The 13,625-nt window shown below is 39.1% G+C and overlaps 1 protein-coding gene across 4 annotated transcripts; it reads left to right on the forward strand.

Moving 5' to 3' along the window:
* Positions 1-3,222: 3,222 nt before the first annotated feature.
* On the forward strand, positions 3,223-7,510 carry LOC147639126 (uncharacterized). 4 transcript variants are annotated; one of them, XM_086782784.1, is made up of 4 exons: positions 3,223-3,528; positions 4,159-4,333; positions 4,715-6,637; positions 7,401-7,510. In XM_086782784.1, coding segments are annotated over exons 1-3 (459 nt in total). In that variant the 5' UTR covers positions 3,223-3,246; the 3' UTR covers positions 4,717-6,637; positions 7,401-7,510. The 4 variants fall into 4 exon arrangements, with proteins under 4 accessions (XP_086638910.1, XP_086638909.1, XP_086638912.1 ...); XM_086782786.1 differs by lacking the exon at positions 4,159-4,333 and adding an exon at positions 3,804-3,853 and having other exon boundaries at positions 3,256-3,528; XM_086782795.1 differs by lacking the exons at positions 4,715-6,637; positions 7,401-7,510 and adding an exon at positions 3,804-3,853 and having other exon boundaries at positions 3,274-3,528; positions 4,159-4,488.
* The last annotated feature ends 6,115 nt before the right edge of the window (positions 7,511-13,625 follow it).

A 13,625-nucleotide genomic window follows, 5' to 3' on the forward strand; every position in this document is an offset into this window, starting at 1 on the left:
GTGATGTCTGGGCCAAATGTCCAATTTTGAGGGAGCTAAGACACATTAAAAAGTAAGCATCTAGCCTACACATTCCACCCAAATGTGCTCCTACGAGCTTAAAAGCTATGTTTTTAATAGCTGGTGTGCAGTATGCCCAAAGAGAAAAGTGCAAGTTATGCTCAAGAGTCACCAAGTCTAAGAGAGCCATGAGTCATGCACATAGGTAAGCATAACCTTCTTTTTCCTAGAGATCTCTTGAAATCAACCCTTGTTTAAATGTCCTTTGAGCTAAACTATCTAGTTCTACCGACATCTATTGGAGTATGTTGATATTTTTTTCTCACTCTCCTACTATAATAACTTTATCTTTTTCCCCTTTTTCGTGCCCTTCTAAGCCACATTCCTAAATATTCTAAAGATCACGAACATGTACTGCTTCTTGGTAGTAGCATCTCTCTCTCTCTCTCTCTCTCTCTCTCTCTCTCTCTCTCTATCTATCTATCTATCTATCTATCTATCTCTCTCTCTCTCTCTCTATGTGTGTGTGTGTGTGTGTATCATACGTTAACATGTTGCAATTATACTTCAAAATATAGAACCACTCCTTAGATTTAATCACTTTTGTCTACATACTAATATTGAATGTTTTACAATGCGAGAACTCACCCACTCTTGCAAATTTTCTCACCATCCAAGCTTATGTGGTTACAATGTGCAAGCCAAAGGCTCAATTTCGAGGGGCTCTATACTAAGGCCAAGACACACAAAAAAGGAATTGGTTGGTCTGCACATTCCAAACAATCCAATATACTATGATGTGGTGACAAAACTTTACAAAAGTCTTAATGTGGACTCCACCCTCACTCTCGCAAAGCTTGGTCACCATTAGGATACAATGTGTCAGTTTACTGTGCGACATATCATTAGTTTATAATAATGTGCCGAATAAAGGACCAATTTCTCGGGGAGTTCACGGCATGTAAACCTAGTATATCACATGTGTTGACCAAAATTCCTTATTTGTAGATTTTGTATATTCAAAACTAACCCTTTTTCAATATAAATATTTATTTTTTTCTAAAATTATTTTAATGGTACCCTTATATACATAGATTTTTCTCAGAAATATTTCCTTATGTTGAATTGAGGTGATAGGTTACATCCTTTATAAGTGAATCCCCTAAGCCCAAATTTTATGGGGTTCTCTGAGGCCAAGACACGTTTAAAAGTATGAATCCAAGCTCATTAGGTTGTAATGTGCCATTGGCCAAAGACCTAATTTTTAGGAGCCTCTCTAACTCCTTTCTAAAGCTAAGACACAGCTAAAAGCAACCATCTAGGCCACATATTCCAACCAATAGTGCATGAATGGCGACCAAACTTTGCAATTATGTACATGTGGACTCCATCCTTAGGCTTACAAAGCTTGGTCACAATTCAAGCTCTTTTGGTTAGAATGTGCGAGCTAAAGGCCAAATTTCCAAGGGGCTCTCTAAGGCTAAGTTAAACAAAAAAGTAAGCGTCTGGCCCACACATTCTAACCAAATGTGCTCCCCCTGTGAGGATACTTTGTAAGTGTGTACATGTGGATCCTAGGCTCACTCTTACAAAGTTTGGTTTCACCATTCAAGCTCATTTGGTTGTAATGTGTGGGCCAAAGTCCCAATTTAGAGGGGGCTCTCTAAGGACTAAGGACAAGACACATTAAAAAACTGGAATTCTGGCCCACACATTCCATCCAAATGTGATTTCATTGGTGACAAAACTTTACAAGTACGTACATGTGGACCCCACCCTCACTCTAATAAAGTTTGGTCATCATCCGGTTATAATGTACGGGCTAAAGGCCCAATGTTGAGGGGGTTCTCTAAGCCCAACTATACATGTAGACCCCATCCTCACTCTTTCTCACTCTTGTAAACTCTAGTCATCATCTCGGGGAGATCACAATATAAAAATTGTATGCATCACGTGCGTTCAAGCCCTATATATAAAATCCCTTATTTAAAATTTGATAAAAATAAAATAAACCTTTTTTCTTTATAAACTTATATCTTTTTTTCAAGATCCTTTAAATAATACCCATATGTAAATATATTTTTATAAATTTATCTCAAAAAAAGAAATAAAAAATTTCCTTTTGTTGAACTCTCGTGCTTTTTCATATATTCTTAAAGTGAATCCCCTGAGGTCATTATCCAAGCTCGTTTCGCTACAATGTGCAAACCAAAGGACCAATTGTGAGAGGACACTCTAAGATGAAGAGACATTAAAAAGCAAGCATCTAGTAAATGCAATCCAACCAAATGTGAAAAGATGATAACCAAACTTTATAAGTTTGTACATGTGGACCCCACCCTTACTCCTACAAAGTATGGTCACCATCCAAGCCTTGGTTGAGATGTCTACATCAAAGGCCTAATTTTGAGGGAGCTAAGACACTTTAAAAACGTAAGTGTTTCGTCTGCATATTTCACCCAAATACGCTCCAATGCAAGCTTGAAAGGTATGTTTATAATAGCCGGTGTAGTAGGCCCAAAGAGCAAAGTGCAAGTTATGCTCAAGAGTCAGCAAGTCTAAGAGAGCCACATAGGTAAGCATAGGCAACCTTTCCCTAGCGATCAAGTTTGTGCGTTTGATATCAGCTCTTGTTTAAATGTGCTTTGAGGCCCATAGTAAAAACCTGGTTCTAGAAAGACAGACCCCAAGGGGGTGTACCACTGAGGCCATGATGGAAGCTTGCGCATATTAGTGGGGTATCAAATTTCATGGGGGCGGTCTAGTTTTTTGTTGGAGGATGAGACATGGGCTTTACTTGTAATCTTTTAAATGAAGTATAGAGTGAAAAATAGAGGAAAGGAGTGAGTAACTCTCTGATGTAAATGACTTACTGATGTATCTGGCTTTTTCTAGTTAATATATACATTACAATTGGTCCCCCCCCCAAAAAAAAGTGCTTTGTGTTGAACTCTCTAGATTACAGTATGTTGTTAACTTGTCCGTCTTGTTCCCCTTTTTCGTGTGCTATTTTCGTGGCAATAAGTTACTACTAACCACCTCTCTCTCTCTTTCTCTCTCTCTATATATATATCAATAACATGTTATTGCATATATCATACGTTAACATGTTGCAATTATACTTCAAAATATATCGATAAATTTTGGACCACTCGCTGGATTCAGTTCTTTTTGTCTACAATACTAGTTGGATCTGGTTTCGGAGTCTGACATGCCAACAACACAGACGTCCGTCCGCCTCCGACAATGAGAGTCAGCTCGGGTGTGCCAGGTCGTGCACCCTACAAACACGTCCTCCTCCTCCCTCCTCTCACCCCTTTTGCCTTCCATCTTTTGCTGCATAAGGTGCCCCACCTCTGTATGTGCGATTATTTGATAGAATGGCAGCTCCCCACCATGACATCCATGTTGCCCGTTCCCTCTGGGGAACCCCACCCCGTAGCTTGGCACTGCTGCTGCTTCTTGCTCTTGTGCTTGTCTTGTCTTGGCGTGCGAGGGATTGGGTGGCTCTGCTCCATCAAGGCACCGGTCTGTATTTTCCTCCAAACTGGATTTTAAATACATAGTATACGTTCTGTAAGTCTTCCACGTCGAATTTTTATAAACCCTCCTCTTCTAATTCTCTTGTCACTCAACGTAGTAAGAAGGAACAGTGCCATGCATGCTGGGGGTGCGTGCGCGCGTGCATCCGTGTGTGTGTGTGCGTGTGAGAGAGAGAGTTTTTGTGTGTGAGAGAGAGAGAGCGCGAGCGAGCGAGAGAGAGGGGTTCATCTCTGTTAATTTGCCTTCCACCCACCGCGCAGAAGCGCCTGAATTAAGCCAGCGTTACCCGAGCGATGTAAGCCAACTTGAGGTAATCGCTTTAACTCTCATTTACCTCTATACATGGGTGGATAAATTGTTCTCTATCTGAAAACTTAAGCCAAACCATCAATCTGCGTGTGTGTGGTCTCTCTCTCTCTCTCTCTCACACACACACACTCACTCTCTCTCACACTCTCACACTCACCCACACCCACACCAAGCTTAGCTTCGTTAATTGGTTTAGTTGAAGAAACTACATGGCCCCCAGCTAGACAGGTGTTGTATAAAGAGGATCTTCCTTTTTTTCCACAAGCGCGAAGTAAAATTGCTCCATGAGTTTATGTGTTGCTGCAGGATTGGGCCACCATTTATCGCAGAATTATGAGTTCCTCAAAACAGACGCAGCCGGGATCAAGGCCTCCACATTGCCACAATGACTGCCCTGGGTGCCTTGGTGAATGCGTGGCAAGGCCCAGCTATGTCTCCAGCGCCCACGGTTCTGTGTCCGGCCAACACGCAGTGTGGACATGTACATGTGTTCAGTAACATCTTGTTTTCGATGGGAATTTTGTTGCTTAAAGTAACGGCGATGGACAAATGCTAGTTTCTCTCATCAAACATTATTCTTAATTTTGATCATGCAGCACTCCACTGTTTTCCAATTTAATACGTCATCCTTTAATAGAGTTCAGCTTGCCGATTCTTAAGTTCTGGCCACAACCCACACACACACACACCCAGCAGCTGAACACTAGCCCTCCAGCAAGGCTTCGTTAATTGGCTTTGTTGAAGACACTACATAGGTCCTAGCTAGACAGCTTCTGTATGACTGGTGTTGTATAAAGAGGATCTTCCTTTTTTTCCACAAGCGCGACGTAAAATTGCTCCATGAGTTTATGTGTTGCTGCAGGATTGGGCCACCATTTATCGCAGAATTATGAGTTCCTCAAAACAGAAGCAGCCGGGATCAAGGCCTCCACATTGCCGCCTTGGTGAATGCGTGGCAAGGCCCAGCTATGTCTCCAGCGCCCACGGTTCCATGCGTCCGGCCAGCACACAGTGTGGACATGTACATGTGTTCAGTAACGTCTTGCGTTTTGTTGCTTAAATTAATGGCGATGGACTAATGATGATTTCTCTCATCAAACATTGTGCAGTCCTTTATTTTCATCGTGATATATATTGCACATTCTGCTGCTTGCATGCAGCAGTCCCATTTAATACTTCATTCTTTATGTGCATGAGCCATATCACGATTCACGATGAAAATTGAGTAGCTAGATGCTCTTGCATTATTGATTTTCACGATTGCAACAAGAGTTCCGGTAATCTGTTCATGCTATATCGAATGGAAATGTTGTGATATAAATTTAGAAGCACACATACTATGATTGCGGCCTAACCGGCCCTTCAAGTATGGTGACAATAGGGTTCAGCTTCTCTTTCTTAAGTTGAGCTAAGTTTGTGGCCAGAAATGCTTCTCCAGGGACCGACAACCTTGACGATCAAGCAACTTGCTATTCGCGTCACAGGTATGCCCATACCTACAAATACTTCTCTGCATTCCCATCACCACATCCATATGGACATCACTACATATCTATAACTCCTCCACGCTCCACGGATAGAGGTTGAGCCAAGACACCCCTTACACATACTAGCCACATATGTTGAGCTAGCCACTCGGAATAGTATAAGAATTTATTAAGGCAATGAAACTATTAGTCCCACCAGTTTCTATAACCACTCCAGATAGTATAAGCATTTATCAAGGCAATGACACTACAAGAGAATGAGAACATAGCCGCGCAACATAGCCGTGCAAACTAGAGAGAGATGGAAGAGGGGCCATGGGCGAATTTGCGATCTCGTGGGGTTTACACAGCTATATGCGCAGATATATGCGTGTCTATAAGCGCGTCTATACTGATATAGATATGCTTATAGACGTGCATAGACGCGCTCTGTAAAAAAAAAAAAAATCGAATAATCTCGCGTTGACGCCGTAATTATTTTCGCTTCCCCTCTACTCCCTCTCTTGTACATAACTCTAAGTTTTTGCAACCCTCTCTTCCTCATGATGGCTGCAGCTCACCCTTTGTCCTCTCCTCACATAGTCTCCTCCCTACCCTTTGTCCTCTCCTCACAAAGTCTCCTCTCAAGTCTTCTCCCAAGTCTCCTCCCAAAAGGAGGATTCCTCACAAAGTAATCAAAAGTCTTCTCCCACAAGGACAATTCCTCACAAGGTAATCTCTATCCCACTTGTCTCTCCCACCACCTCTTCATATATTCATGGTATGTTTAGAATTAGGGTTTTTGTTTGGTATTCTCTTCACGCTCTCTTTCTCTCTCTGTCACGCATAAGCTTCTTATGTTTAAATTTTTTGAATGGTATTCTCTTCTCTATCTCTCTCTCTCTCTTTCTTTCTTATGCATAAGCCTAAGAGGCTTATACTTAAACCTCATTATGTATAAGGCTTAAACCTCCTTATGCATATAAGGCTTAAACCTCCTTGTGTATCCATGCTATTCACACTTTTAGGGCTTTGTATTACTTATTCTTTTTTCAACTTTTTGTTTTGTTTTGTGAGTCTTCTAATCCTCTCTTTCAACGTAACCAAAAAAGAGGTAAATGCTTTTCTCTCTTTCCTCTCTTTTTGATTTTGTATGTATGCATTAGGTTCTTAGGGCTTTTGTATGTATGCATTACTAATCCTTTCCTCACCTTTTTGTATGCATCTTAGGGCTTTTGTATGCATTACTAGTCCTTTCCTCACCTTTTTGTTGGTTTTGTAGGTCTTCTAATCTTCTCTTTCAACATCGCCAAAAAGAGGTAAGTGCTTTCCTATCTTTCCTATCATTTTATCCTCTCTTTCCTCTATTTTTATCTACCAAAAAGAGGGGTTTTGTTTTGTAGCTCCTCTATGCATAGAGCTTAATCTATGAATAGAGCTCTAATCATAGAGCTTAATCTATGCATTAAGCTCTATTCGTAGAGCTTAATGCATAGATTGAGCTCTATGAATGCATTTATAATGCATAGAGCTCTATGCATGCATGAAGCTCTGTGAATAGATCTTAATGCATGCATAGAGCTTAATCTATACATGCATTAAGCTCTATGCATGCATGCTTAATGCATAGTGCCGGGGTACGGTTTAGTTTAGGCTACCATGGCTTGCATAGTGCTTTATGTATAAGCCTTATGTATAGCTTTATGCATAAGGCCTCATGCATAGCTTTATGCATAGGCTTTATGCATAAGGCCTCATGCATACTTTATGCATAAGCCTTATGCATAATGCTTTATGCATAAGGCCTCATGCATAGCTTTATGCTTAAAGCTTTATGCATAAGGCCTCATGCATACTTTATGCATAAGCCTTATGCATAATGCTTTATGCATAAGGCCTCATGCATAGCTTTATGCTTAAAGCTTTATGCATAAGGCCTCATGCATGCTTTATGGATAAGCTTTAGCATAGCTTGCATAAGGCTTGGATAGCGGCATAGTTTGCATATAGCAGCATAGCTTGCATAAGCTTTTCTATGTATGCATTACTAATTCTTTACTTACCCTTTTGTTGGTTTTGTAGGTCCTCTAATTCTCTCTTTCAACATCACGAAAAAGAGGTAAGTGCTTTTCTATCTTTCCTCTATTATTATTGCACCCTTGGATGTTAGGGATTTTTTTTGTAGGTTTGGGCATAAGCTTTATGAATAATACTTTATGCATAAGCTTTATCCATGCTTTATGCATAAGGCCTCATGCATCCTTTATGCATAAGGACTCATGCATTCTTTATGTATATAGACGTTTGTCGATAGACGTGATTTTAGACACACTTATAAATGTGTCCGTAATATTTTAAACCATGTTGTCAAAACACATTCATAAACGCGCCTACGGTCGCTTTTCCTTGTATCATGAAACTATTATACTTACAAGTTAAGACAACACATTCAGAACTTCGACACTAATTACTTACGTAGCCACTCAAGATATATAAGCATTTATTAAGGTAATTAATAGGGACTTTTGAGTCAAGTGAAAAGTTGGTTGGCTTCAACATTGTTCAAAACACAGAGAAGACGACTCGACATTGAACATTAGGATGAATAGATAGCAAAGAGTTAGAAGGAAAAACAAATTCAATGTTCTTAATGCTATTACTAATTTAAGACCACTTTTCATATTAAGACTTAAAAAGCCAGCGTTATCCTATAGATGAATTGTGAAATTTACGGCCTCTAAAGTTTTCAAAATCAAAGCTTTTTGGCTTATGTAAACTTGTTATGACTTTAGCTCTACAAAACACAACAAAATGGAGGCACAACTAGGCTAGTAGCTTGGTAACTAAGTAGTATTTTCATAAGCTTCGAAAATCATCATGCCCGACTATAGCCAAGCCAAAAGTTTGGTAAGGAGCTAGGCCACCACCAATAGCTAAGCCCAAAGTTTGGTAAGGAGCTAGGCCAAAAGCTAGGTTGAAAGTGAGGCCAGTAGTAGCCACGAAGACCTACAATAAGAAAAACACGATGCTCCCATTGCTCACTACAGAAACCGCAGTGCATGCAAGGGGAGCCCCCTCTTTTTTGCTTGTGCATGTGCAAGTGTACAAGTGAGGATGAAGACAACAAATTTATAGAAGATTAAGACCAAAACAGAGAGAAATTAAAGATAACTATCGTGCACAAGGTTGAGGCCAAAACATAGATTATATTACTTAATCATTGAAAAAGTACATCTTAGATTGTGAAAAAAAAGACTAGTGTCTTATTATAGGTAAAGCAAAAAGACAAGAACATAATCAGATGCATAAGCACCAAGCTTAGGGAGTTAGGACTGCATCAAAATTCTCATCATCTTAGCCTTCCTGATCAACATCAAAATGTACCACCTCATCCTCTTCAGAATCACGCTAAACAGATTCATTGAGTTTCTCTTCGGTGTGATGACTCTGCCCTCATGTCCCATTGTGTTGATGGTAGCATCCGTAATCATTTCCTATTTTCTTTTAAAAAGAGAATAAACATAAACATCATGAGAAGTAATTACAACTATCATCAATTAAAGGACTCAAGGACTTATAAAGAGGTTCTTCTAATGATCCTTCCCACACGACCCCCAATGCATCAAGCCAAACTTCCTCATTTCACTACAAGAGAATGAGAACATAGACGTGCAACATAGCTGCACAAACTAGAGAGATGGAAGTGAGAAAGGGGCCATGGGTGAATTTACGATCTGGCAGGGTTTACGTGGCTATATGCACAGATATATAAGTGCGTCTATAGGCGCGTCTATAAGCGTGTCTATATACTGATATAGACGTGCTTATAAACGTGCATATAGATGCACATATAGACGTGCTCTCTTAAAAAAAATTTAATAATCTCGTCCACGTCGACGCCGCAACTATTTTCGCTTTCCCTCTACTCCCTCTACTGTACCTCTTTCTCATGATGGTGCTGCACTTCACCCTTTGTCCTCTCCTCACAAAGTCTCCTCCCAAGTGACGATTCCTCACAAGGTAATCTCTGTGTCCCACTTGTCTCTCCCACCTCTTCATATATTCATGGTTTTTGAATGGTATGTTTAGAATTATGGTTTTTGATTGGTGTTCTCTTCACTCTCTCTTTCTCTCTCTCTCATGCATAAGCTTCTTATGTTTAAAAATTTTGAATGGTATTCTCTTCTCTCTCTCTCTCTCTCTCTCTCTCTCTCTCTCTCTTATGCATAAGCCTAAGAGGCTTATGCATAAGAGGCTTATACTTAAACCTCCTTATGCATAAGGCTTATACTTAAACCTCCTTATGCATAAGGCTTAAACCTCCTTGTGTATCCATGCTATTCACACTTTTAGGGTTTTGTATACATAATTCTTTTCTCAACTTTTTGTTTTGTTTTGTAGGTCTTATAATCCTCTCTTTCATTTTCACCAAAAAGAGGTAAATGCTTTTCTCTCTTTTCTCTCTTTTCGATTTTGTATGTATGCATTAGGTTCTTAGGGCTTTTGTATGTATGCATTACTAATTCTTTCCTTGCCCTTTTGTTGGTTTTATAGGTCTTCTAATCTTCTCTTTCAACATCACAAAAAAGAGGTAACTAGTGCTTTCCTATCTTTTTATCCTCTCTTTTTACCAAAAAGAGGGGTTTTGTTTTATAGGTCCTCTATGCATAGAGCTTAATCTATGAATAGAGCTCTAATCATAGAGCTTAATCTATGAATCGAGCTTTAATCATAGAGCTTAATCTATGCATTAAGCTCTATTCATAGAGCTTAATGCATAGATTAAGCTCTATGCTTGCATTCATAATACATAGAGATCTATATATAGATTAAGCTCTATGCATAGAGCTCTATGCATGTATTAAGCTCTATGCATAGAGCTTAATGCATGCATAGAGCTTAATCTTTTTGATTTTGTATGTATGCATTAGGTTCTTAGGGCTTTTGTATGTATACATTACTAATCCTTTCCTCACCCTTTTGTTGGTTTTGTAGGTCTTCTAATCTTCTCTTTCAACATCACCAAAAAGAGGTAAGTGCTTTCCTATCTTTCCTCTCTTTTCTATCTTTTTATTCTCTCTTTCCTCTATTTTTATCTACCAAAAAGAGGGGTTTTATTTTGTAGGTCCTCTATGCATAGAGCTTAATCTATGAATAGAGCTCTAATCATAGAGCTTAACCTATGCATTAATCTCTATTCATAGACCTTAATGCATAGATTAAGCTATATGCATGCATTCATAATGCATAGAGATCTATGCATAGATTAAGCTCTATGCATAGACCTCTATGCATGCATAGAGCTTAATCTATGTATGCATTAAGCTTTATGCATGCTTACTTAATGCATAGTGCCTGCGTACGGTTTAGTTTAGGCTAGTGTGGCGTGCATAGTGCTTTATGCATAAGCCTCATGTATAGCTTTATGCATAAGGCCTCATGCATGGATTTATGCATAAGCCAAATGCATAATGCTTTATGTATAAGCTTTATGCATAAGGCCTCATGCATAGCTTTATGCGTAAGGCCTCATGCATGCTTTATGCATAAGCTTTAGCCTAGCTTGCATAAGGCTTGCATAGCGGCATAAAGCTTTTGTATGTATACATTACTAATTCTTTCCTCACCCTTTTGTTGGTTTTGTAGGTCCTCTAATCCTCTGTTTCAACATCACGAAAAAGAGGTAAGTGCTTTTCTATCTTTCCTCTATTAATATTGCACCCTTGGGTGCTGGGGATTTGTTTTATAGGTTTGCGCGCATAAGCTTTATGCATGCTTTATTTATAAGCCTCATGCATAGCTTTATGCATAAGGCCTCATGCATAGTTTTTATATGCTTAAGGCCTCATGCATAGTTTTTATATGCTTAAGGCCTTATGCATAGTGCTTTATGCATAAGCCTTATGCATAATGCTTTATGCATAAGGCCTCATGCATAAAGCATTATGAAGCTTTATTATGCATAAGGTTTATGCATAAGTCTCATACATAAGGCCTCATGCATAGCTTTATGCATAGCTTTATGCATAAGGCCTTATGCATGCGTTATGCATAACCTTTAGCATAGCTTGCATAAGGCTTGCATAGCGGCGTAATTTGCATAAGGCTTGCATAGCGGCATAGCTTGCATAAGCTTTTGTATGTATACATTACTAATATTTTCCTCACCCTTTTGTTGGTTTTGTAGGTCCTCTAATCCTCTCTTTCAACATCATGAAAAAGAGGTAAGTGCTTTTATATCTTTCCTGTCTTTCCTCTATTATTATTGCACCCTTGAGTGCTGGGGATTTGTTTTGTAGGTTTGCGCATAAGCTTTATGCATAATGCTCATGCATGCAACAATAGAGGAGATACATGGGATTACCTTCACGATGAAGGGATCATCTCCGACAAACAATACAATCCAGCAAGGAGAACACAAATACAACCACCCAAAGAGCTGCCTGTGCAAAAAATGCAATTGCATGTGCAGCAAATGCAGCTGTACATCTGCACAGGCAGCTCTCTAGAATTTTTTTAAATTCCAGAGCACGTCTATACATGTGTCTATAAGCGTGTCTATAATGATATAGATGTGCCTATAGATGCCTGTCTCTGTAGATGTAATTTTAGATGCGTTTATAAAGGCACCCGTAACATTTTAAACCACGTCAAAACGTGCCTACGGTCTCTTTTCCTTGTAGTTTTTATGAGTGTAAATGTGTAGGGATTTAAAGAGGAGTAGTGCGAGAACTAGAGATAGTGGAGGAAAAAGGAGATTGATAGGCAGTTCGGGGATTGGTCAATAGTGTGGTTGTTTGGCGTAGTGATTATGTTGCTCCTCCAAAATGAGAAGCAACACTCGGGAGTCTTGTTTACTAAGTAGATGTGGAATTTACGACAATTCCTTATAAGGTTTTGAGGCACTTTCCTAGCATATGTTGCGTTCAATATATGTTTTGAAGCAAGTCCAACGCTGTTGCTAGGCAAACCTGGTAATATTTCTTGAAAACGAGAAACATTTAGCATCTTTCAAATATTCCATCAAAAAAGGCCAAATTTTTAACTATTTTTGGAAAGTGTTCTATACATGTGTACAATGCCACCCAAAAATGACACTATTTAGGACACTTTGTGCATTTTTTACAAAAAATGGAATGAAAAAAAAAGACATGGTTTTGCTTACTTTTTGAGATTACAACTTAAAATTTAACAATAAGTTTTAAAAAATATACGAAAAAAGAGACCATTTGTCATTGACATCTTTAATCCAGAAAAGTAATTAATACAACTCTAAAAAAGGAGCTATTTTCTAGATATACAACTCTAAAAAAGGAACTATTTTCTAGATATACAACTCATGGTATAGTTATGGATCCTCATCATCATCGCTACCTATACCATCACCATCACTCGTTGGTGTGCCTTTCCCTAAGGAGGTAGATGAGGCATCCTCTTCATCACTATCCACAAAGGCATTTTTTTCTTCTATGTGTACACCTAAAGCTAAGACTCCTTGGGTTTGCTGTCGTGTTAGCACACCGGAGGATGTGCTACCAAGCTCAGAGTTATTGAAGCAAGGGATCTTCTCTTGTAAAATAGAAATTGTTGACTTTCTCAAGTAGCCTGCTTTTGTGAGAATAAAGTCATACACCAGAATATATACCTCATCAAGTGGTAGTACACTAGTGCTAGCAGTGTTCTTTCCCCTCTTGCACTTGCTCTTTCATTTTGTTGTATTTACCATTTCCAAGCTATACCTCCCTCAAATGCATTTGCATAAGTTGTTCTTATCCAATGCACTGTTAGTGACAGTGTATGCTCGCCAATTTCATCTTTGTTGATAGCTATTATCCTGCCAATCCAAAATGGATGTTTTAAAGCATGATCCTCAGTTAGGGTAGCAACAAGGGTACCCTACTTTATGTCTTGTGGATCACCACTCCACATCTCTTGAATTATTTTTCACCTTTCTGTTTTGATTGTCTGGCTCCTATGTACATCTCTCTTGCTTAGAAGTTTATTGATCTCTGTTGGAATTGGTGCTACAAAATAAGTGGTTTTTTCATCAATAGTTGGCGACTGAAAAGAACTAGCTAGATTCCATGAGTTATTGATATTCCTTTCAAGTATTTATGGCACTCCCAACACTTACCCTGCACTTGCAACACTTGATTCTGGCATACCACTCACATTCACATGGATTCTTTTATGGACACCGATTCGTCGACTCAGGCAGCACATTCATTTAGTATCGATTCGTCGACTGAGGCATCACGTTACTTTAGTGCCGATTCATCGATTGAGGCACGTTGATTTAGTGGCGAT

This window comes from Cibotium barometz, chromosome 4 (genome assembly GCF_041138505.1).
Source record: "Cibotium barometz isolate CiBa-2024 chromosome 4, ASM4113850v1, whole genome shotgun sequence".
Taxonomy (NCBI): Eukaryota; Viridiplantae; Streptophyta; class Polypodiopsida; order Cyatheales; family Cibotiaceae; genus Cibotium; species Cibotium barometz.

Excerpts from the sequence above, each read along its gene's own strand:
- LOC147639126 (XM_086782783.1), top strand. The coding sequence starts at position 3,247 with ATGAGAGTCAGCTCGGGTGTGCCAGGTCGTGCACCCTACAAACACGTC. Across the intron at positions 3,529-4,158 it reads TCTGCTCCATCAAGGCACCG|GATTGGGCCACCATTTATCG; the intron begins GTCTGTATTTTC and ends GTGTTGCTGCAG.